This window comes from Aethalodelphis obliquidens, unplaced genomic scaffold (assembly GCF_003676395.1).
Source record: "Aethalodelphis obliquidens isolate GAN/ISIS:26980383/991018 unplaced genomic scaffold, ASM367639v1 scaffold50, whole genome shotgun sequence".
Classification (NCBI taxonomy): domain Eukaryota; kingdom Metazoa; phylum Chordata; class Mammalia; order Artiodactyla; family Delphinidae; genus Aethalodelphis; species Aethalodelphis obliquidens.
This window is the reverse complement of record NW_020837994.1, coordinates 5,511,144-5,537,265: the sequence shown is the minus strand read 5'-3', so window position 1 is coordinate 5,537,265 and position 26,122 is coordinate 5,511,144. Positions and strand designations below refer to the sequence as shown.

Genomic DNA, 26,122 nt, shown 5'->3' with positions numbered 1-26,122 from the left:
GGACTGCCATGTGCTGGCACTTGGGACATTGTTATGGGCTCTAAAGGGTGTGGGATGATCAGTGGTGGGCACCTGGCCAGGCATTTGAGTGTCTGTCTCTCCATTGTCAGGTTCGCCTGGAGTGGCCCACAGACTTAGCCACCAACCCAATGGACAACTCCCTCTATGTCCTGGACAACAACGTAGTCCTGCAGATCTCTGAAAACCACCAGGTTCGCATTGTCGCCGGGAGGCCCATGCACTGCCAGGTGCCCGGCATCGACCACTTCCTGCTGAGCAAGGTGGCCATCCACGCAACCCTGGAGTCGGCCACTGCCTTGGCTGTCTCTCACAATGGGGTCCTGTATATCGCTGAGACCGACGAGAAGAAGATCAACCGCATCAGGCAGGTCACCACCAGCGGAGAGATCTCACTGGTTGCCGGGGCCCCCAGTGGCTGTGACTGTAAAAATGATGCCAACTGTGATTGCTTCTCTGGAGACGATGGCTATGCCAAGGATGCAAAGCTGAACACCCCGTCTTCCGTGGCTGTGTGTGCTGACGGGGAGCTCTATGTGGCTGACCTTGGGAATATCCGAATCCGGTTTATCAGGAAGAACAAGCCTTTCCTCAACACCCAGAACATGTATGAGCTGTCCTCCCCAGTCGACCAGGAGCTCTACCTGTTTGATACCAGCGGCAAGCATCTGTACACCCAGAGCCTACCCACAGGAGATTACCTGTACAACTTTACCTACACTGGGGATGGCGACATCACGCTCATCACAGACAGCAACGGCAACATGGTAAACGTCCGCAGAGACTCTACAGGGATGCCCCTCTGGCTGGTGGTCCCAGATGGCCAGGTGTACTGGGTGACCATGGGCACCAACAGTGCACTCAAGAGCGTGACCACACAAGGACACGAGTTGGCCATGATGACGTACCACAGCAACTCTGGCCTTCTGGCAACCAAAAGCAATGAAAATGGATGGACCACATTTTACGAGTAAGTACCAAGACCAGGCTGTGTGATGGTTTTGTTTCATGGATGCATTGTAGGATTAGAGGTGAACTGATGAAGTGTTAATTTGTGGATGTGTTTTATTTTAATTCACTTGGGATGCAAACCATGACCTATGATATGTTCTGCATGTTAATAACCCAGATGATTACTCCTAGGAAGGAACGTGGTATAGTGGAAAAGGCGTGAGCTATTTGGAGTCAGAGGAGTTGGGCTTGAATCCAGCTCCACGATGATCTTAATCTCTCTAGGGCTCAGTTTCCACCTCTGTAAAATGGAAACAGAGGATACCTGCCCAACATACTACAGGGAGGTGATGTAGATGAAAAGTATCAGTACTTGGTTAAGTGCTAGCGTCTTCATATGACCACTGTCCAGAAATGTGGCAATGGGAGAAAGAACAGTTCCATGTGGAAGAACTGTCCATGTAATCAAAGCCCACATCTTTAAGTTTCAAAAATTTTCTTTCGGGCTTCCCTGGTGGCACAGTGGTTGAGAGTCCGCCCGCCGATGCAGGGGACACGCTTTCGTGCCCCGGTCCGGGAGGATCCCACATGCCGCGGAGCGGCTGGGCCCGTGAGCCATGGCCGCTGAGCCTGCGCATCCGGAGCCTGTGCTCCGCAACGGGAGAGGCCACAGCAGTGAGAGGCCCGCGTACCGCAAAAAAAAAATTCTTCCACTTTTACCATTTTGGATGGAGTTTATGAAGTGCATTACATGCCTCCCTTCTCAAACACATTATACAGACATAATGAAATCTTTCTTTTATGAGTCAGGGTCATTAATAGGAAACAACAACAATGCATTTGATGCTGCTGTTTGAAGACAGTTGCCAGGAAGTGACGAAACGAAGCTATAGGACCCTTCATCCCTGCCCGAAGTGATTCTAAGCTGTTCGTTCATTAGCTCCTGTGCCTAATCCACAGTTTTACCACCTCCTCCCTCAGGGTGGCGCTATCGTGTCAGTGTTGGTTTCAGTCGTGGGACCGACTTCAGTAGCTCACTTCCCTTCTCTTCATCCAGGGTAGGGCTTCTTAACTGGTGTAGTCATAGAACCAGACATTCAGCTTATTATAATCCTCGCCAAAATTAAATATATATGTCCACGGTGTTCCTCTATGAGGTATTTTAACAAATGGACTTTGTAACATCTATTCTACTTGGATTTCTTTGGCGTCTTTTTGAGGTCTTAGCCATGTTCCACACAACTGAGACTGGCAAATACACGACCCTTAGATAAGTACGTGGAAGATGGGGAAGGAACTAGCCTTGCTGCCCGTCACTGATGGGCTAGGAACTGCCTTATTGCATTCAGTCCTCACAACAGCTCTGGAAGATGGGTGACAGTATCTGTTTTACAGAAACAGAAACTGAGGCTCAGAGAGGCTCATTTGTTCACTGTTCTGTAGTGAGAACACAGCAGAACAGGGATCACAGCCCAAGTCTGTCTGATGCCAGAGCTCATGTGCTTTCAGCTCTGCCCTGCTGCCCCTTGGCTGAGTTTCTTAATCCCAAATGAACCGAATGCTTGAGCTGTAGGTTTTTCTCAAGCTTGATCAAGCATCAGTTTCTCACAATCCCAGAATCCAAAGCAAAGGGAGCTGTAATCGATTTTTAAATATAATTTGCACACACAAAACAAGTCACAGCAGCTTATACAGAGTTCACGGGCTAAATTCCTTTCTCCAAACAAGGGCCTTGTAAATTACAAAGAAAAGACAAAGATCCAGGAAAACAGCAATTATCTTGATTAACTAATTGAAATGGAAATACGTTGAATAATTCAATTTTCCCCCCATTGCCCAATGGAGATCTCTAATTCGTTATTTAGCCAATACAGGGGTTTCTTTGTCTGAGCAAGTGGGTACACTCAATTAGTTCCCAAGGTCATGCCCTCAAGTCCCAAACTGAATGCTTACACATCACTGCAGCCATTACTCTCAACCAGCCCTGAAACTGAAAACCATTTCCTACATCTCTACCAGAAAGCATCCTGTTCCTCCCTCCCTGTCTTCCTTGATGAAATATACGGCCATATTTGATGTTTTATGAAGAATTCCAAAGTATCCACTTGATAGCTATACTCAGGAGTAGAAGATAAAAGCCCTAAAAGAAAAAAGTGAAATTCACTTTTTTTTGAGATCCTACTGTGTGCCAGGCTCTTTCCCATTTAATCTTCACAGCAACCTCAGATGGTAGGAATTATCAATTCCATTTTTTACAGATGAACAAACTGAGGCACAGAGAGATTAGGTAACTAGTCTAAAATCACACAGTGAGCGCATAGCAGAGCCAAAACACAAGTCCGTGTTCTTTTAATTACACTAACTGGGTTCACCTAAATTCTTTGCAACTTAACTATATGGTAGGGATTAAAATAGTACCTTTTTCATAGGGCTAGTCTAAGGTTCAAAATTTCAATGAGATAAAACATGGAAAACTCAGTGTCTGACTCATCATAAGTACTCAACTGATAGCTGTTGCTGTTGTTGTTATTATTTCAAGCAGTATTAATATTAGTATTTCAAGCAATATTAGTGACAGTACAAGTAATTGCAGAGATGATGTTTGGGCATGGAAGGTACCCAAGGCCTCAGAGCAGCTGTGAGTCACCTAATCAAAGGAGCAGACAAAAGTTGTAATTGAAGTAGGTAGAAATTAGAGGGCAGACCAGAAGAGCAGAATCAAGTGTCAAGTCTGAGGGATCAAGGTATGAACTAGGAAAGGGGTTAGATCCTTGAGAATATCAAAAATGGGCTGGAAAAAGACATGCAGAGTGGGTCAAAGGTTGTGAACATAGCAAGGATACCAGATACCTATTTTCACTGGATGTTTGCCATGTGATTCAGGGGCAGACTGGCTTCCAGACCCAAGTCTCAACCAGACAGAAATAACACCTGATCTGCTCCATTTCAGGGCCATTATGGGGATCAAAAGACTAAATAAATACTGAAAGTGAAAATACTTTGCAAACTATGATGCTCCCAAGAAGTAACGGTCTGATATTATTATCATTACGGTAATTCTCAGCACAGATTTGGACAGATTTTGCCAATGCACATTGCTCCAGTGAATTTCCCACTTTTAGCTCCATGAGGCAGCTTAATGGATTCCAAACCCAAATGCTCTAATATTCTTTTTTAAAAAATCAGCCCAGGCTTCCCTGTTACATGGGCTATTACTGAAACAAGTTTCAAGTTGGCTTTATCGATCCTCTCAACAGATTAATACATCTAACATAAACACCACACACTTTAGAACAACTTGACTTAAGAGTTTATAATTCTGGGGAATCAAGGTTACTTTTCTTCCCTCAACCCACAGGTCTGCTGGTAGGAAACCTCAAAGGGGTCTGTAATGCCTTCTTCATCTCCAGCGTGTGGCATCATTAATTTCAGGCTTGGGCTCCTGGGCAGATGACATTTGGTGACTAAGAAAATGGCCTGATGAACTGAGGCGGGTTCCAAAATTGTCTTGCTGGTTAGGCATGAGTAAGTTTCATAGGGGCAAGTGGCTCTGGCATCCCATGGTGCCCTGTGACAGCCCCTGTCATCCTTATGCTCGAGCTAACCACTCTGAGATCCTAACTAATGTATCTCTGTACAAGCTTGGGGCTTGCCACCTAGTAGATGCTCAGTAACTATTTTATGAATGAAATTCACATTCAGGAGAGAAGGGGGATAATGAAGGGAAGAAAAAAATATGCTGTAGCGAGAAAAATACTAGGTTCACATCGCAGCTCCAGCACTATCAGTGCTCCCAGCGGGAAATTGAATTCAGTTCAAATGGTTCCAATGAAGAGACTTGGCTTCCAGTTTCTGCTTGAGGATGTAAGAGCTAGAAAGAGCATTGTTCCCAACCTTACAATGAAAATAAGCCAAACAAATGGCAAATTCATGAGTTTTCCTTGAACTCCTTCTCTGAAGTCACAGGGCAACCAAGTGGCCAAATCCAAGGAGAGACAGAGTGTCACATCGCAGACAAGATGTGAGCGCTAACTTACCTGGTAGGTGCAACCAGTCCCTGGGAGGAGAAGTTCAGCTTGGTGAATCTATAAAGGCTCAGTGTGTACTGGCAAGAGAGTATGAAGCCCTTGGAGATTGCAGAAATTGGGAGAGTCCACATCCTCCAGAACTTTTCTCCACAAACCCCGCTCGGTACTCACAGAAAAGACTAGGGAAAGATGTAAGAAAATATCCCTTGTGGTAGACCTGGGGGAGGGGTACAGCAGCTGCTGAGGGAGGGGTACAAATTTCTGCCTGCTCCACCCAGACCCCTCTCACCTGATCTCCCACATGGAATAAAAGGCTTAATCTGTGGAGAGGAGGGCAACACACACTATTATTCTACTTAGGTACTGGTGGAAAACCATAGCAGCTGAATGAAGGAAGAAAAAAATTTCCAACTACTGCTGGAAGAGGAGCAGGAATATGTAATGGGCCCAGACGGACAGCCTGAAAGGGGCAGGAGCATTGAAGAGGCCACACCCCTGAGACTCAGGGACACGTGCAAATAGAAGATTGAGGCTTAATCAGAACAAAAGAGAATTCTCTCAAGCTCACCAGCCACCACCACTAGCTAAAAAGTTAAACATAACAATGAAAAGCAGCCTACTACTGGGAAAGAGATACAAGAGGCTAAAAAGAGACCCTTTCTAAGGCCTGGCACAAAGAGGGGACCTGAAACTGAGAATAGAATAGACACATTGAAAGAAAACCCTCTGGCAAACCAGTTTCACATCCTAAACTCAAGGTATTGCTGGAGGAATGTAACGCCTGTGATGCACTAAGGTTAAGCGTAGAAGTAACAAATTTCAAAGCCAGCCCAAATCCTACCTAAATTAACTTAAACTCTCTCACTAAAGTTTGAGCAGAAGGAAACTCATACTCATACCCCAAATCTATTACCTCAGTGTCTACTGTGTTACACAAGATGTCACACTTTCAACTGAACATACAAAAAGGCAAGAAAAAGCAATACACTCCCAGTAGACAAAGTAATCATCAAAACCACACTCAGATATGACACAGATGTTGAAACTGTCTTTCAGGAATTTAAAATAACCAAAAATTATGTTAAAGGTGCGAATGGAAAAGGTGAACGGCTTGCAAGATCAGGTGGATAATTGAAGCAGAGAAATGAAAACTAAAAGAGAGAATTGACTGGAAATGCTAGAAATGAAAAACACAGTTACAGAAGTGAAGACTGCCTTTGATGGGCTTATCAGTAAACTTGACACAGCCGAGGAAAGTAGATAGGTCAATAGAAATTATCCAAACTAAAACACAAAGAAAAAAAGAATGAAAAAAATACAGAAAAGGGCACCAAGAACTGGAGAACATCAACTGCTCTAATATACATGTAATTGGAATTCCAGAAGAAGAGAGAAAGAACAAGGCAGAAGAACCATTTGAGGAAATAATGGTCGAGAATTATCTGTATCAAACCACAGACCCCAAATCTTAGAAAACACCAAGCAGAATAAACACACACACACACTATACACACATAGATCTATGCATATCATATTCAAACTGCTGAGTACAAAAGAAAAAGAGAAAATCTTGAAAGCAGCCCCCCAAAAGGCATTTTTTACAGAGGAGCAAAGAAAAGAATCACAGCAGACTTCTCATCAGAAACCATACAAACTAGAAAACAGAAATGCTGAAAGAAAAAATCTGTCAACCTGGAATTCTATATCCAGCAAAAATACCTTTCCAATGAAGAAGTGTTATTAGAGGTATAGGCAGGGATAAGGGAACCAAGAAAGGACAGTGAAGCATCCAGGCACTAAAAACAGTGAACAACTATTACCAACCCTCAGGGTGAAGGGCAAGGCAGGGAAGGAATACGATATTGTTACTTACTAAAGCCCAGTGGAAGCTGTAACCATGAAGGAGGAGGCATCTGGTAGAAGCTGTAATTGTGGGTGGATGCACCCACTGTTAGAAATATGACACCAAAGGACATGGAGAGTAGGGAAAACTCCTCCTTATGACCTCCAGTCTCTTGCCATTTCCTGCCATTGACTGAACCCAACCAGAAGCAAGCTATCAAGGGGCCCCAGGGATGCAGTCTGCAGGGGTCAGCCCCTCTGAGCACAGAGAAGGGCAGAGAATGGATCTGAGGAGGGAACAGAGAATAAACAGCACAGACATTGACTGGCTCTGTGACATTGTACACATAAGTGGCAGAGCCAGGGTTCAATATCAGATCTACCTGAATCCTGAGCACTTACCGCCAGATGCATGGCCTCAAATATAACATCAGTGAGAGCTAAGACCTGAAGTGATAGGGTGGACCAGATCTTAGAAATCCTGAAGACTACAATTCATTGTTGGGACTTAATTCTATGGGAAATGGGCAGGAAGGACAAATTTTTATTGCAGAAGGCAACAAGTAGCCTGGTTCTGCTGCAGTTTTGGAGCAGCTGCAAATGGTTTAGTGATGCCAATCTCTTACAGTGACCTGGGGTCAAGGGAACCGTTGGTGTGCATGGGCTGTGAACTCTAGTTATTCACAGAGGTTACAGTGGCCATTTCCTCCATTTCCTCTTGTTGGTGATGGTGTTGTTTGAAACAATCATAGATGAAAGTCGTAAAAATCAAATCTTTATTTTCAACTAAAAAGTCCCTGATCAGCAAAAGTTTAGTATCAGAGAGGCAATGTGGCATTTTCCTCACCAGCCACGCATAGCAAAATGGCTCGAGATGTGAAGTATTGAGTGTGAAGAAGAAAGCTTTGCAGTATATGTGAAGATACCCTTTAGTGGTCCTCTTCTGAGAGCCAAGTTCACAGCCAGTCTATGAATCTTTTATGTGTGTTCTTTCCTCGTGCTCCAAAGATCCTCTGGGAAAATGAGTGAAGAAAAGTCAGTGAAAGGCAATCGTAAAAAGCCAATCACCTGGCCGTCTCCATCATACCCCGAAGGTGGGGCTCAGCATCACTGCAAAGTCAGCTGTAATGGTAGCAAAGCAAAGCATCTGGAAGAGAAAACTGTCAGTTTTCTTGACCCAACTTGAGATTTCCAAACCCAATTTTTTCTTTAACATAGTTGAACAGAAAGGTTTTGATCTGAAATGGCACCATCTTTATGGGAAGCTTGATGAAAGAACACAGACTTTAAGGTCAGACAGACCTGACAGAATCTACGTTCCTCTGTCAGCTGTGTGAACTCACTCAAGTGACTTATCCTTTCCAAGCCTCGGCTTCACCAGTTGTGAAATGATGATGATAATGCCCACTTTCAAGATTGGTCGTGAGGGCCTCCCTGGTGGCGCAGTGGTTGAGAGTCCGCCTGCCAATGCAGGGGACACGGGTTCGTGCCCCGGTCCGGGAGGATCCCACATGCCGCGGAGCGGCTGGGCCCGTGAGCCATGGCCGCTGAGCCTGCGCGTCTGGAGCCTGTGCTCCGCAGCGGGAGAGGCCACAACAGTGAGAGGCCCGCGAACCGCAAAAAAAAAAAAATGGTTGTGAGCACAGTGCTCAGTACCTAAAATGTACTCTATGAATATTAATGAATTTGCGCTTCCTCATATGGAAAGTGAGAGGTAATAGGGATGGAGTTCTTAGTTATTCTCATCCCAGGTCTTGAAAAAACAACAATGTCTACTATTTATTTATTCATTTATTCATTCATTCATCCAAGAATTATGTATTGAGTACCTTTTATATGCTGGGTCCTGCTTTAGGTACTAAGAATACAAACAAGGTCCCTGTCCTCATGGAGCTTATATTCTAGCGGGAAAAGAGAGACAACAGTCAAGTAAACAAATAAACAAGATGATAAGTGAAAATGGTAAAATAAGATAATGTGGTAAAGATGGGAGGACCCATCAGAAAGGGTGATCAGGGAAGGCCTTGCTGGAATAATAACTTTTGAACTAAAACATGAGTCATAAAAGGAACTCTAGCCCTACCAAGATTGGAGGGAAGAGCATTCCCAGCAAAGGGAACAGTCAGTGTGAGCACCCCAAGCCTGGTTTGAACTCAGTGTGTTTGGAGAACAGAGGCAATTGTAATGGCACAGAGGAAGTAGGAAGGAATAGGGTTCAAGGTGAAATCAGAAAGAGGCAGGAAAGAGCAGATCATTCAACCAACACTCATTCACATTATTGAGCATCTACTATATGCTGGGCAGTCTCCTAAATTCTGGGGATACACCAGTGACTGAACAAAGTCCCTTCCTTCAGGGAGTTGATAGTCTGGTGAGGGCAGTCTCATGGGGTCCTTGCAGGCCCTGGAAGGAATTTGCATTTAAATATGTTACCGTGTTTGATCTTCAAGTATCTCTCTGAGACAGGTATTATTACCCTCATTTTATAGAGGAGAAAACAGAAGCACACAAGGTTATGTTATATAACCTACCTGAAATAGCATCATTTGTGATAGGAGTTGGATGGTTAGCAGAAAAACAGAACTGAGTGCCCACCCTCTAGGGTTGCATTGCTAGCAAGTGTAGAGCCTGGATTCAAAGCCTAGACCACCTGGCTCCAAGGACCTTCCCACACCAACATGTTCCTTCTGTTCCTCTCCAACGGAAAGGAAGAAAATTAGCCAGTAATTTAAGTAAAGCTGCAACAGACTTATCTAAGCCATTGTCTAGAAGTTGTCCCTCATGGGGCCAGGGTTTGAGGCAGCCACTTGTAATCCAGGGAGCACAGACAGAGACCTGTCCCCAACACCCTGTTGGGGAGCACCAATATCCTTTCCCTTAGCAGCTCTGTAGCAGGAAGAGAAAGGGCCCCACCAAGGGGGCCACAGGGCAGAGGTCAAGGTCCAGAGGATGGGCAGCTCCAGCTCCTCCCCGCAGAGGCAGAAGCAGCAGCGTTCTGATGGCATAATCACAGGTATTGATCAGGCGGCAGAGAGATCCAGTGGCATTTCTCAAGCTCCAGGAAGTGCTGAAATGAATGAATAAGGGACAAGAAAATTCTATAAATTGGCTGTTCTGTTGGACGTTCATTTAATTAAGACATTCAGTCCTTCTAATGGAAAATGTGAGGAATGGAAATTACTGTTTTTGGCCATCTCATATAAAATAAAAGCAGATCTTGAAAGCAGGGGGCCTTTTCATTGTATCGTCTTCAGGCTCAATTTAATTATGTGTTACAGGCCACCTTCAATAATAATTACGATTGTCTGCCTTCATGTAAAGCCTCTTTCTATCTTGGAGACTAAAACTCTGGGGAGATGCCTACGGAGATTGCTCAAGTATCGTTTAGTGAAGGTGCTTGTTTCCCTATTTGTGCATTCAGCAGATGTTTATCAGGGACCTACTGTGTGTCAAGCCTCTGTCAGGTCCTGCAAGGGGTAGCGTGTGAATGAATGACAGTCTGTCTTCTCCCGCAGAGCAGGAAAGAGGCCTCACACGTCCAGTCATGCATTTGTTTATTCGTTCAGCCAACACTCCCTGCCCGTCTTCTCTCTACCAGTCCCCATGCCGGGGAAGCTGAGGTGAACTAGCGGCCAGACCTCCAGGGTGGTGGAATCGAGATCCCCAGTCTAGCTGTCTGACTCCACGACCCTGTCCTGACTCAGGCACTCCGAGGCCAAAGTAAGAGACAGGCTGTGCGTCAGCTCTTATGATGCAGGGGACACATCCTGTGATAGAGCTGTGCCGGAGTATAACTGGGAGAAGAGCTGGGGAGACCAGGGAGGGCTTTATGAGGTGGCCTGTGAGCAAGGCCTTGATAGAAGTAGTATTGAGCCGACATCTGAGCCCTAATTAATAATCTATTCAGTCTTATTTGTAAGACTCCAAAACTCCATTTTAAGTATCTTGCATGGTATAATAAATCTTTTTTATCCAGTTAGGTCAGGAAATGAGATTAATAAAGAGTGTGTACATGGATCACAGGTGTTCAAAGAACCAGACTAGAACAGCATACTCATCCCATGAAACTGTTGGACTGAAATGGATCTTCCAGTTGATGTCAAAGATGACTTGGGATCTGACAGCACTCAGCTTACTCACAGACCACAGATACAGTTAAGGTGACCAGGGCAGAGCCAGTTTGGGCGGGGGGGGTCTTGATTTTTGGCTCAGAAATTTGGGATGCCCTAGTAATATTTTACTGAAAAGGCCTAGAGGTTGATATTGGCAGATGTCCTGTAAATGAGATGCTTCTATAAATGCCAGTAATTTTAAAAGTCCCCTTCCCCAAGGTGGCCATGCTTAGGAGGCATTACTTGGTTTGTCACAGCACTCTTCTGATTATGAAAATAATCCATGTTAATTATAAAAAAATCTTGGGAGTATAAAATGCATATAAATAAGCAACTAAAATCACCTGTAATTCTACCTCCCAGAGATAGCCACTGTAAACATTTTTGTAAAATTCCTTCCTGTTCAAATTTCCAGCAGCCATGACAGGTTAAAAAGGACACCAGCCTCTCCCAGAGTTAAAGGGAGCAGAGCTGTGAGCTTCTCCAGGTGAGAGAGGCCTCAGGACAGACATTCCAGATCTTTACCCCAAGACGCTCCCTCCTTCCTGCAGCAATCTCTCAGAGTCACTCCCTCACCTGGCTCTGAGGGGCACTCTGTACCTTTCCCTCCAGTCCAGGTCAAGTCACGCCACCACCCTCCGTTAAGCCAGACTGACCTTTCCTTATAACAGCCTGATTCAGTACAAAGGAAGAAAAATGAGAAATCATGACAGGAAACAGGTTTCCAAACCCCTTAACTGCCTCTAAGAGAACCCAAAGGACTAATACAGCTCCACAGCCTTGCCCCACCGAGCTCAGGTCTGACGTATGTGGTCGAGACCCCTGCTTTTCTCGCCATCTTGGAAAGGGCTTCCATTCCCCTTCCTCAGGCCTCAGCACCAAAGATTCAACTCTCCCAGAGCCCCTTGGCCCTTCCCCCAGAGTCGGTCTCAGGCCAAGGACTTGAGCAATTCATTCCAAAGACCTTCACCAACACCTCCTCCGCACCAGGGACTATCACCATTTGGTGTAAAGCGTGCCGTGATCAGTACCAGCCGCAGGGACAGAAGGAGTTGGCAGATGGCAGAGTCCATGCGGCATTCATCTGACCTTGAACAGAAAACTGCTCAGCAGAGCCCTGCCTAGTCTCACCTGAAACCACAGAAGCTGTGGGACCCCAGCGTCCCATCAGGAAGCCAGGCCCAGCCGAAGGCATCACAAGAAGAGCAAGGATGGAATTGGACTTTCGGGCCTTTCATTTCACCATGACTAAAACCCTCAGGGGCCAAGAATACAGCTTTACCCCAGTATTAAAAGCCAAGCAGGAAAAAAAGCCCAGTGGGAGACCCAGAGTACACGAGGGAGACGTATACAGCTGAACCCACGCTATAAGCTCGAGCCTGAGCAGAAGTCAGAAATACTGGCGTCTGGGTGAAGAACTTTTTCCCCATTCGCACGCAAGGGCAAAAAGGCTCTTTAAAACCTACCTTTTTACACGTCAGCCTCCCGTAATTAGGAAATGTCAGTAGCCCGCTCCCCGCTCTCTCCCAATTACTCTGCAGCAGGTAAGAGAGCACACGTGATGGACACTTGCAAATAGACAGTACGGAAATGCTCCCTGAAGACGGAGAATCAAGCGGTGGCTTGGAAGCAGACAGAGCTGAGTTTGAATTTCGACTCTACCACACTTAGCTGTGTGACCTTGAGCAGGTGACCTGACTTTTCTGAGCCTCCTCCAAAAAGGAGCTAATATGTACCTTTTAGACTAGTTGTGAAGATTAAATGAAAGAATGTATGAGCATTGTGCGACTAGCACCATACCTGAACAGTATGAACGCCATAGTGTAGGTGGTGAATAATTTTAGGTGTTTCTTTTAGTCTCATCAGGAGAATGGGAAGGAGAATTAAGATTCAATTAGGATGCTTCAGAAAGACCACCCCAGAGTGAAGCTGTGAGTTTTGAGCGCCACAGATACATAGCTGCCTCGTGCCAGATGTGAAGAAACCTAGATGTGAAGGGGTTGCTAGAGCCCATCTGTCTAGCCTGCTTACGTGGCAGCAGAATCCTGGTTGGAATTCAAAGTCCCCTTTTCCCAGGATCTGTAGCTTCCTGGATTAGGGTTAGGGTTATCACCAGTGCTGTTCAGAAGAAACCTACAGTTCCTGGGGGCGGGGAGGGGGGTGCGGGCGGTGATTGAGCCAGTATTCAAGCAAGCAGTTTGACTGCTCGCCTCTGGGAGTCACCCAGCTCTAAGACTCTGGGTCTCACATGGGCACCATCATCTCACCCTTCGTGGGTGACATAGTGACAGGGCACTTCCACATCTTGCTCACAGGAATCCTGGGTGGTGGGTAGGGCAGGGGTTATCATCTCCACTCTACGGAATTAGGAAAGCAAGATTCAGAGAGGTAAGTTGTTTGCCTACAGTTGAATATCAGCGGGTGGAGTGGTGTCCAAGGAGATGCAGGAGACGTGGAAATGTATCTGACCAGAAAGAAAAGCAGAACATGCAAAACCATGGCATAAGGTAGAACTTGCCAAGTTCCAGCAATGGCACAATTATATTTCTGTTACTCAGAGCCACCCCTTGGATTTCAGGTACGACAGCTTTGGGCGCCTGACCAATGTGACCTTCCCTACTGGCCAGGTGAGCAGTTTCCGAAGTGATACAGACAGCTCAGTGCATGTCCGGGTAGAGACATCCAGCAAGGACGATGTCACCATAACCACCAACCTGTCTGCCTCAGGTGCCTTCTATACACTGCTGCAAGGTAAGCCAGGTGGGGGGTTGGGGTCTTGGAGACCATGGGGTGGGGAGACCCCTTTGAAAGAGGATGACACAAGAAACAAGCTACTACTGCAGCTGCCCAAGAACAGAAAAGCATAACAACTGGTTTCTCTCTGTGTTGCCACCTAATTTGCAAAACACACCAGCCTGAGCCCTGTAAATTCTCTCCCTCAAGCTTCAGAGTAATATTTCATTGTCTCATTCCATTATCAGCAGAACAAAGGGTAGAGAATCCATTAGCTGCTAATCCAGGTGACCTCACTATCCTGCCATTCTAATGGCTCCCGGATTAAAGACTGACTCTCACTCTGGTGCAGATGAGGACAAGGGACAAGAATAATTACACCTAATTATGAAAGGGATTTGGGCGTGGAGAAGGCCTCCCTGAATCTCAGGTGAGAGCGCTTTGTTACTCTCCTAGGATTCTATAAAGAAGAGCCCCTTCTCTGTGTCCATCAAATAATCCCTGATATAAGTTGAGCTTTTAGCTTCAGATAAATCACGAGGATGAAACCTCGCTGTGAACTGTCTGCCTCAGTTGTTCTCATGGTCCCTGGTGACCCAGAATGGACCTTGCAGCTTTGTTGAACTTAGTAAGCATGAGAAAAAAGAAGCCATCACTAGGGAAAGCCTTGCTTGATGTTTTTCCCAGCCTCCAGATAGCTTTCCATACTCCCAAAAGCTTTGACACAAAGTAGTAAAAACAGCCTTGGCCTGGGATTCAGAGTCCCAAATTCTAGTCCTAACTCTGCCACCCCATCACCATGGCCCTCAAGTTTGTACTCTGGGAAAAGAAAGCAAGTTGAAGCCACATTGAATGGTGCAGGGCAGTGCAAAGAGCAGCAGTTCTAGGGCAGACACACTGGGACCCCTGTGCCTGCTATACCAGCTCCAACCTGTGTGAATTGGGTGGAGTTACTCTTCTCCGATCCTCAGTTTCTGGGTCTGGGAAATGGGGCTGAATTACAATTCCTGCTTCCTAGGTTTGCTCAGACAATATCTTTCTTTTATTTTTTTTTACTCTTTCAATTTCCAATTTTTTTTGAATTTTATTTTATTTTTTTATACAACAGGTTGTTATTAGTTATCCACTTTATACATATTAGTGTAGACATGTCAATCCCAATCTCCCAATTCATCACACCACCACCCCTACCCCCGCCCGCCACTTTTCCCCCTTGGTATCCATACGTTTGTTCTCTACATCTGTGTCTCTATTTCTGCCTGCAGACTAGTTCATCTGTACCATTTTTCTATGTTCCACATATATGTGTTAATATACGATATTTGTTTTTCTCTTTCTGACTTACTCTGTATGACAGTCTCTAGATCCATCCACGTCTCTACAAATGACCCAATTTTGTTCCTTTTTTATGGCTGAGTAATATTCCATTGTACATATGTACCACATCTTTATCCATTTGACAGTCGATGGGCATTTAGGTTGCTCCCATGTCCTGGCTATTGTAAATAGTGCTTCAACGAACATTGGGGGCATGTGTCTTTTTGAGTTATGGTTTTCTCTGGGTATATGCCCAGTAGTGGGATTGCTGGGTCATATGGTAATTCTATTTTTAGTTTTTTAAGGAACTTCCATACTGTTCTCCATAGTGGCTGTATCAATTTAGATTCCCACCAACAGTGCAAGAGGGTTCTCTTTTGTCCACACCCTCTCCAGCATTTGTTGTTTGTAGATTTTCTGATGATGCCCATTCTAACTGGTGTGAGGTGGTATGGGTTTATCTCTGGGCTTTCTATCTTGTTGCACTGATCTGTAATTCTGTTTTTGTGCCAGTACCATATTGTCTTGATGACTGTAGCTTTGTAGTATAGTCTGAAGTCAGGGAGCCTGATTCCTCCGGCTCCAGTTTTTTCCCTCAAGACCGCTTTGGCTATTTGGGGTCTTTTGTGTCTCCATACAAATTTTGAGATTTTTTTGTTCTAGTTCTATAAAAAATGCCATTGGTAATTTGATAGGAATTGCATTGAATCTGTAGATTGCTTTGGGTAGTGTAGTCATTTTCACAATGTTGATTCTTCCAATCCAAGAACATGGCATATCTCTCCATCTGTTTGTATCACCTTTAATTTCTTTCATCAGTGTCTTATCGTTTTCTGCATACAGGTCTTTTGTCTCCCTAGGTAGGTTTATTCCTAGGTATTTTATTATTTTTGTTGCAATGGTAAATGGGAGTGTTTCTTTCATTTCTCTTTCAGATTTTTCATCATTAGTGTATAAGAATGCAAGAGATGTCTGTGCATTAATTTTGTATCCTGCAACTTTACCAAATTCACTGACTAGCTCTAGTAGTTTTCTGGTGGCATCTTTAGGATTCTCTATGTATAGTATCATGTCATCTGCAAACAGTGACAGTTTTACTTCTTTTTTTCCAGTTTGTATTCCTTTTATTTCTTTTTCTTCTCTGATTGCTGTGGCTAGGACTTCCAAAACTATGTTGAATAATAGTGGTGAGAGTGGACATACTTGTCTTGTTCCTGATCTTAGAGGAAATGCTTTCAGTTTTTCACCATTGAGAATGATGTTTGCTGTGGGTTTGTCATATATGGCCTTTATTATGTTGAGGTAGTTTCCCTCTATGCCCACTTTCTGGAGGGTTTTTATCATAAATGGGTGTTGAATTTTGTCGAAAGCTTTTTCTGCATCTACTGAGATGATCATATGGTTTTACTTCTTCAGTTTGTTAACATGGTGTATCACATTGACTGATTTGCGTATATTGAAGAATCCTTGCATCCCTAGGATAAATCCCACTTGATCATGGTGTATGATCCTTTTAATGTGCTGTTGGATTCTGTTTGCTAGTATTTTGTTGGGGATTTTTGCATCTATATTCATGAGTGATATTGGTCTGTAATTTTCTTTTTTTGTAGTATCTCTGTCTGGTTTGGTATCAGGTTGATGGTGGCCTCATAGAATGAGTTTGGGAGTGATCCTTCCTCTGCAGTTTTTTGGCAGAGTTTGAGAAGGATGGGTAGCTCTTCTCTAAATGTTTGATAGAATTCACCTGTGAAGCCGTCTGGTCCTGGACTTTTGTTTGTTGGAAGATTTTTAATCACAGTTTCAATTTCATTACTTGTGATTTGTCTGTTCATGTTTTCTATTTCTTCCTGATTCAGTCTTGGAAGGTTATACCTTTCTAAGAATTTCTCCATTTCTTCCAGGTTGTCCATTTTATTGGCATCGAGTTGCTTGTAGTAGTCTCTTAGGATGCTTTGTATTTCTGCGGTGTCTGCTGTATCTTCTCCTTTTTCATTTCTAATTTTATAGATTTGAGTCCTCTCCCTGTTTTTCTTGATGAGTCTGGCTAATGGTTAATCAATTTTGATTATCTTCTCAAAGAATCAGCTTTTAGTTTTATTGATCTTTCTATTATTTTCTTTGTTTCTATTTCATTTATTTCTGCTGTGATCTCTATGATTTCTTTCCTTCTACTAATTTTGGGTTTTGTTTGTTCTTCTTTCTCTAGTTCCTTTAGGTGTAAGGTTAGATTGTTTATTTGAGATGTTTGTTGTTTCTTGAGGTAGGATTTATTGCTATAAACTTTCCTCTTAGAACTGCTTTTGCCTCATCACATAGTTTTTTTTTCTTTTTTTTTTTTTGTGATACGCGGGCCTCTCACTGTTGTGGCCTCTCCCGTTGCGGAGCACAGTCTCCGGACGCGCAGGCTCAGCGGCCATGGCTCACGGGCCCAGCCGCTCCGCGGCATGTGGGATCTTCCCGGACCGGGGAACGAACCTGCGTCCCCTGCATCGGCAGGCGGACTCTCAACCACTGCGCCACCAGGGAAGCCCTCACATAGGTTTTTGATTGTCATGTTTTCATTTTCATTTGTCTCTAGGTATTTTTTTGATTTCTTCAGTGATCACTTGGTTATTTAGTAACGTATTGTTTAGCCTCCATGTGCTTTTGTTTTTTATGGGTTTTTTCCCCTTTAATTGATTTCTAATCTCATAGCATTGTGGTCAGAGAAGATGCTTGATATGATTTCAATTTTCTTAAATTTACCAAGGCTTGATTTGTGACCCAAGATGTGATCTATCCTGGAGAATGTTCCGTGCACACTTGAGAAGAAAGTGTAATCTGCTGTTTTTGGATGGAATGTCCTATAAATATCAATTAAATCTATCTGGTCTATTGCATCATTTAAAGCTTGTGTTTCCTTATTAATTTTCTGTTTGGATGATCTGTCCATTGGTGTAAGTGAGGTGTTAAAGTCTCCCAGTATTATTGTGTTACTGTCGAGTTCCCCTTTTAGAGCTGTTAGCAGTTGCCTTATGTATTGAGATGCTCCTATGTTGGGTGCATATATATTTATAATTGTTATATCTTCTTGGATTGATCCCTTGATCATTATGTAGTGTCCTTCCTTGTCTCTTGTAACATTCTTTATTTTAAAGTCTATTTTATCTGATATGAGTATTGCTATTCCATCTTTCTTTTGATTTCCATTTGCATGGAATATCTTTTTCCATCCCCTCACTTTCAGTCTGTATGTGTTCCTAGGTCTGAAGTGGGTCTCTTGTAGACAGCATATTTATGGGTCTTGTTTTTGTATCCATTCAGCGAGCTTGTGTCTTTTGGTTGGAGCATTTAATCCATTCACGTTTAAGGTAATTATCGATATGTATGTTCCTATTACCGTTTTCTTAATTGTTTTCGTTTGTTTTTGTAGGTCCTTTTCTTCTCTTGTGTTTCCCACTTAGAGAAGTTCCTTTAGCATTTGTTGTAGAGCTGGTTTGGTGGTGCTGAATTCTTTTAGCTTTTGCTTGTCTGTAAAACTTTTGGTTTCTCCGTCGACTCTGAATGAGATCCTTGCTGGGTAGAGTAATCTTGGTTGTAGGTTTTTGCCTTTCATCACTTTAAATATGTCATGCCACTCCCTTCTGGCTTGTAGAGTTTCTGCTGAGAAATCAGCTGTTAACCTTATGGGAGTTCCCTTTTATGTTATTTGTCATTTTTCCCTTGCTCCTGTCAACAATTTTTCTTTGTCCTTAATTTTTGCCAGTTTGATTACTGTGTGTCTCGGCATGTTTCCTCTTGGGTTTATCCTGTAAGGGACTCTCTGCGCTTCCTGGACTTGGGCATCTATTTCCTTTCCCATGTCAGGGATGTTTTCGACTATAGTCTCTTCAAATATTGTCTCAGGTCCTTTCTCTCTCTCCTCCTTCTGGGACCCCTATAATGTGAATGTTGTTGCATTTAATGTTGTCGCAGAGGTCTCTTAGGCTGTCTTCATTTCTTTTCATTCTTTTTTCCTTATTCTTTTCTGCAGCAGTTCATTCCACCATTCTCTCTTCCAGGTCACTTATCCATTTTTCTGCCTCAGTTATTCTGCTATTGATTCCTTGTAGTGTATTTTTCATTTCAGTTATTGTATTGTTCATCTCTGTTTGTTTGTTCTTTAATCTTCTAGGTCTTTGTTAAACATTCCTTGCATCTTCTCGATCTATGCCTCCATTCTTTTTCTGAGGTCCTGGATCATCTTCACTATCATTATTCTGAATTTGTTTTCTGGAAGGTCGCCTATCTCCACTTCATTTAGTTGTTTTTCTGGGGTTTTATCTTGTTCCTTCATCTGGTACGTAGCCCTTTGCCTTTTCATCTTGTCTCTCTTTCTGTGAGTGTGGTTTTTGTTCCACAGGCTGCAGGATTGTAGTTCTTGCTTCTGCTGTCTGCCCTCTGGTGGATGAGGCTGTCTAAGAGGCTTGTGCAAGTTTCCTGATGGGAGGGACTGGTGGTGGGTAGAACTGACTGTTGCTCTGGTGGGCAGAGCTCAGTAAAACTTTAATCGCTTGACTGCTTAGGGGTGGGGCTGGGTTCCCTCCCTGTTGGTTGTTTGGCTTGAGGCAACCCAACACTGGAGCCTACCTGGGTTCTTTGGTGGGACCAGTGGCGGACTCTGGGAGGACTCACACCAAGGAGTACTTCCCAGAACTTCTGCTGCCAGTGTCCTTGTACTCACGGTGAGACACAGCCACCCACCGCCTCTGCAGGAGACCCTCCAACACTAGCAGGTAGGTCTGGTTCAGTCTCCTGTGGGGTCACTGCTCCTTCCCCTGGGTCCCGATGCACACACTACTTTGTGTGTGTCCTCCAAGAGTGGAGTGTCTCTTTCCACCAGTCCTGTCAAAGTCCTGCAATCAAATCCCGCTAGCCTTCAAAGTCTGATTCTCTAGGAATTCCTCCTCCCGTTGCTGGACACCCAGGTTGGGAAGCCTGACGTGGGGCCCAGAACCTTCACTCCAGTGGGTGGCCTTCTGTGGTATAATTATTCTCCAGTTTGTGAATCACCCACCCAGCAGTTATGGGATTTGACTTTATTGTGTTTGCATCCCTCCTACTGTCTCATTGCGGCTTCTCCTTTGTCTTTGGATGTGGGGTATCTTTTTTGGTGAGTTCCAGTGTCTTCCTGTCGATGATTGTTCAGCAGTTAGTTGTGATTCCAGTGCTCTCGCAAGAGGGAGTGAGAACACGTCCTTCTACTCCACCATCTTGAACCAATCTCCTCTCAGACAGTTTCTTTAAACAATATACATAGAGTGACCAGCATGGGCCATGCACATAGTATTGCTTAGAAAGTACTTGTTGGATTAAGTAATTAACAGGCATTTTGATTCACCGGAAGAAAATAACCATATATTTTCACAACCATTTTTCTTCCCAAATGTGGTCCTGTGCCTTTACCAAAGCTCAAAGGACAATAGCAGTTCTCAGTCAAAGAAAGAGAAATCAAGCCCTGGAATTCCTTCCCCACCAAGCACCTTTAGCGATGGGTTGGGACAGACCCTAGGTGTTTATGCTCTGGCTGGGTTATTGGCAAGAAAAGGTACCAGTTCCAAACCAGCCAGGGTTCTGCCTGACCAAGAACAGCAGTGCAGCTGATGACATGCAGACATCGTATCCTTCAAGCCTGTTTTCTTCCCTGTGGTTAAGAATTGTCTCCTCTGCTCCATACGTCTAAGCCGGCTTTCAGCATTTTTCTCAAAAGTTAATGCAGGCCTTCCAATATTTAGACAACTTTTTGAATTCAGAAGTGCCACATCTCCTCAGTTTTAAAATGTACCATCGATTTAATAACTTTTCAGGTGGGGGTGGGGTGGGGAGAGACACTGCTCAAAATCCATACAAGGACTTAAGACACATTGCAATTTCAGAAACACTAAAACGTGAAAAGGAAAAGTACATCTCAGTATCCAGGAAACGTGGTACCTCTTTTTCTCCTCTGGGACCTGTGCCAAGCTCTCCTTTCGTACCAGGCTCAGATCCTCAGTTTTGCAGCCACCTCATTAGCGTCTTCGTGAAAAGCTCTTTTGGTTTCATCTTACGTCTGAACTATGGGAAGCAATAAGAAGTAGCTACTAATGAACAACAGCCTTGGGAAGTCACAGCTCCCATTAAACGGGGATCGTTTGAGATGGGCCTCGACAGATGCTGCTCCATCCAAAGTCACCATTAATGGACATTATGTAGATTCAGCAAGGAGCAGCTTCAGAAGATAAATTGACACCGGCCTTTTCACTGTTCAAAGGAAGTAAAATACAGATTGTCAGTGAATGATGCATGGCAAGTTTGAGGCAGATTGTAGAATTCTGCGTGCATGAGAGAGAAAGGGAGAAAGATGGGGCCAGGGGGGTGGGAGAGAGAGTGGCTGATCTGATGCCATCCTAGCAGGGAAGATTCAGTGAGGGTTACCTACAAAAACCACATCCTTATTGCTTGACATAGCCTAGTATATATCTAGTTCCATCCAGCAAATATTTACTGAGCACATGCAATAATAATAATGATAGCTAATATTTTGAGCACTTAGTATGAAGTATATTTTTAGTGTTTTACATTCATCATCCTTTTTAATCCTCACAACAACCTTCTGAGATATTATTAATATCTCCATTTTCCAGATGAAGATAATAGGCATTGAGAGGTTAAGTAGCTTATCCAAAGTCACCCAACTAGTAGGGTATTTGGACCCAGACAAATACGCTCTAGAAAACATTCTGTTAAGCACTGATCTAAAAGTAAGGGGGACCTATTGAAGGACCACGATCGGTACTAGAAAAGTTCACTCTGACAGGCGTGTGAAATGGGGCGGTGAAGATAGAGGAGAGATGACTAGAGATAGATGTGACAGTGACCAGCACAGCGCCAGGCACACACAACTAGTAATAGCTAACGTTTACGTAACACGCACTAGATGTGCAGTACTGCTCTCGGCTCTTCATATTCATCATCCTGCTTAATCCTGTGAGGTAACAGTACAGTTAGTATCCCCAGTGTACAGATGAAGAAACAGAGGCATGAGAGCTTAAGGAATTTGCCCAAGGTCTTGCAGGAAGAGAGCAGCAGAGCTGGGACTTGAACCCAGGCAGCCTGGCTCCAGAGTCCACGCTCTTAATCTCTGCAATAGTGCCTTTCACGGTAGGCACTTAGGTATTTGAGAATTCATTCACTCACAGAGTGGTGAACCCCCCTACCCCTCAGCTGCAGGACCACTAATGAGACCAATAAAGAGGCTAAGGGAGGGGGAGGCATTTGTTCCAACCAGAGGAACAAGGGAAGCTTCTGGGAAGAGATGACGTTTAAGCAGAGTCTTGAAGGAAGGGCTTGGGCTAGCACTTATTAAGCATAGGGGCAGTGCAGGAGAAGCAACAGCCAAGGAAGGGCAAGAGGCAGGTGACTGCGGTGCAAACTCAAATGTTTCCGTGTTTAGAAAAGAACACAGTGTGCATTTTACAGCTGAAATTTACTTTTTCTCCAGAAGATTCTGTTAGCTAAAAGATCCTAACCAAAATGTTTTAATCAGATTTAAAATTTCAAACTCAAGCCTGTTTTTAAATCATTGTCATATACACATATATGACATATACACACATATATGTATATATAACAGCAATTTAAAACATATATACATATATATATTTGGCATTCTGTCACTGATATACATATTGTACGTATTTTTCACCTTGTTGCGAAGAGTGTTATTACCCTAGTGGGAGAGGCTTAAAAACGTTCAACCCTGTGCTCTAGTAATCCTACATTTAGGAGTCTGTCTTGATTAAATAACCCCAAATGAAGACACTGATTTATCCAAAATGTATATGTTTAATAAAGATATAATTCACATACTATAACATCCACCCTATTAAAGAGTATAATTCAGCAGTTTTTAGCATATCTACAAAGTTGTACAACCGTTACCACTAATTCCAGAAATTTTTTTATTAGCCCCCAAAAGAAACCCCATACCCGTTAGCAATCACACCCCATTCTCCCTTTCCCTCACTAATCTACTTTCTGTCTCTGTGAGTTGGCCTGTCCTGGGCATTTCATATAAATGTACTGATGCGTACAATATCTGGCCTTTCGAGTCTGCCTTCTTTCACTTAGCATAATGTTTAGAATGTATTTATCTGCAGTGTTACCTGTAATTATGCAAAGCTGGAAATAATCAGAATATCTCTTTGAGGGCTGGTTAAATAAATTCTGGTATTTCCAGGCAATGGAATAACATGCAGTCATTAAGAAAAACATTTATGGAGATATTCAACGATATAATACAATGATCAGTGAAAAACCTCCGTAAGCAACCATTTTTAACTGTACATGTATTCAGAAATACCCTAAAATCTAGGAATATACCAAAATATTTACAGTGGTTTCCTTTGGGTATTGAACTCATGGACCTCCATGTATTTTCCTGGTTTTCTTCAATGACAGTGTTTTGTTTCTGTAGTCAGAAACATAAACACATTTAAACACCACACCACTGCCTCTGCTGTACACACACCTCCCTCCGTCCTCCACCCTCCTGAGCAGAGTCCATCCCTCTTGTCTCCCTCAGACCAGGTCCGCAACAGCTACTACATCGGGGCCGACGGCTCCCTGCGGCTGCTGTTGGCCAACGGCATGGAGGTGGCCCTGCAGACGGAGCCCCACCTGCTGGCCGGGACCGTCAACCCCACCGTGGGCAAGCGGAACGTCACGCTGCCCATCGACAACGGCCTCAACCTGGTGGAGTGGCGGCAGCGCAAGGAGCAGGCTCGCGGCCAGGTCACCGTCTTCGGGCGCCGGCTTCGGGTGAGCAAGGCCTCCAGCAGGTCTCAGCCCCTGGGGGTGGTTGGATCCTGGGGGGAAAGAAGGAGGAGGCATCTGAGAACTGGACTCTTCTTGAAACCGTCCCGGGGAGAAGGTGTTCCTGGGCCTCAGTTTCTTCATCTGCAAAGGGGAAAGTAAGTTAAGCGACTACCCCCAACAAGAGGCTCGTGTATCTTTTCAGTTGTGCTAGTGAAACGATCACTGGCTTTGATGTTAGTCAGACTTCCGGCTTCTGTTATTCCCTGTGAATTTGGGCAGATCCACAATCTCGTAAAGCCTCAATTTCATTATCCGTAAAATGGGGGAGATCAAACCAATTTACAAGTTGCTACAAGGATTAGAAATAATACATAGAGTGCCCTATACAGAGTCTGGCACATAATAAGTGGTCAGTAATACCTATTCTAGTTGTCCTTTTATTGTTATTCTTATTACTGTTATTGTTACTACTGTTGCTAACATGTACCAAGAGTCAGTTTAGCTCTTTGGAACCTAAGCCACATTCTCCTTCCAGGCAGAGTTATCCTTCCTAAGACAGCAGAACGACCCCACCGTAGCTGTCACTGCCAGGGGGTTGGCATCTACAGTGTGGCATCTCAGAGCACTTCTCAGTGTGTGGATGCCCTGAACCAGCCCTTTTTCTGCCTGACTCCCATGTCTCTATAGTGTGGCCTCTGCCCCAGGGCCAGATTGCCCAGCTTCTTTTCCCTCCAACTTCAGAAAGGAAGGCAATGGGGAGAGTGACCTGGCTTTCGGCACAGTGCCTTGCAGACCACAGGTGCTCCTTGGAGACTTGCTGAGCTGCAGGGTACCACAGGACTGAGCCACATGCCCCTGACTCCTAAAAGCCACAGAAGCATCCTCGTGCAACACAGCCAGCGCTGTCTTGAGCCCCCTGCCCTTTCTCACAAAGAAAGTTCACTTCAGCCCCTGACTCATGCATGGGATAACCAAGGTCCAGAGAGAAAAGGAATTTTTCCTGATTCACACAGCTGGGCAGCAGTAATGACTAGAAATAGGCACCCTGTCTCATAGTGTCATTCTCACAACAGATACAGAAACAGTAAGTTACTTATTCAATGTCACACAACTAGAGCCCAGACAACAAGGTTTCCTGTGTTCCTCAACAGTCAAGAACTCAAGCAACTATCTAATGTGGGAAACAGCCTTCCACGGGCTCCCCAGAGAAGGCCTAGCTTTCTTTGTTCTCTGTGGGACACCATCCATGGCCTCACTGAGCCCCCTGTGTGAATTCTCCAGGAGCCCTTCATACACATCTGAGGCAGTGAGCTAAGTAGAAAGTTTGACCAGGGTTTATTCCTGCCTGGGCCACATGTGTAGCCCTGAGCAGCTCCTCTGAGCCTCAGATTCCTCTGCAGAAACCAGATGATACATTTGAAGCACCTAGCCCAGCGCTGGAAGACCCCAGGTGCTCAATAAATGGCAGTAATTAGTGCTATTAGGATTTCCTCTCTGCCATGTAAACTGGACCAAAAGCTTCCCAGGCACTAACTGGTCCCTCTCCTAGCCTGAGATGAATGACAGTCCAGTCAGGCGGCCGCATCTCCGAGTCCTCCCAAAATAAATGGCCACCCACAGTGGCGGCAGGTGGAATTAGAATGTTAGCCGGGTGCACCTCCCCATAATGGAGCTCATTTTTTATACAACTGGGAACTTTTTTTAAGAAAGAAAGATGTAAAGTAATCTCATTGCCGCCACTGCTGAGCACAGGAGGCATTAGGTGGTTCCCCAGTGAGCTGCTTTATTCAATTTTATTCATTTTGCAGCAGAGGTGTAGATCCTCTTCACTGGGGCCCCTCCAGGAGGTGAGGGGGGCGGCTGGCTTGGTGGTACCACCTTGGGGGGAGGGCCCCCATCACTGTTGGCGGTGCAGACCCCACATCTTCCCCTGCCCTCTCTGCAAAGAGCACAGCTTCAGCCTCCAACGCCTCTGATTTTTCATGGCAATTGTCTGCCACACTGTTTTTGCTCCTGCAATTGTGTTTGATTACCCCTGGGAAGGCAGCCTTATTTTAACCAGGCCATTCACAGCTAAAGTCATCTCAGCACCATCATTATAAATCTTGATTTTCAAGGCTTTAGAATTTGTTTGGGGAGAAGGGGGAGACACACACGTCTCTACTTCCTCTGAGAATGACCGCGATCATCTGCTGTCATTTAATGGAAATAACTGCAGCCATTAACTCAGTACCTTCTATGTGCCCAGCGCTCCGCTAGGTAATTTACTGAGGTGTCTTCAATCCTCACAACAGCCCTGCTGTTTCA

At 44.5% G+C, this 26,122-nt stretch overlaps 1 protein-coding gene across 1 annotated transcript in view; it reads left to right on the top strand.

Annotated features, from left to right (window-relative positions):
• Positions 1 to 26,122, top strand: part of TENM4 (teneurin transmembrane protein 4) — a 742,958-nt gene that overhangs the window by 698,798 nt on the left and 18,038 nt on the right. Inside the window, exons 29-31 of the mRNA XM_027083511.1 lie at positions 111 to 988; positions 13,530 to 13,702; positions 23,583 to 23,818. Coding sequence (XP_026939312.1) covers positions 111 to 988; positions 13,530 to 13,702; positions 23,583 to 23,818 — 1,287 coding nt within the window. The remainder of the gene's footprint in view (positions 1 to 110; positions 989 to 13,529; positions 13,703 to 23,582; positions 23,819 to 26,122) is intronic.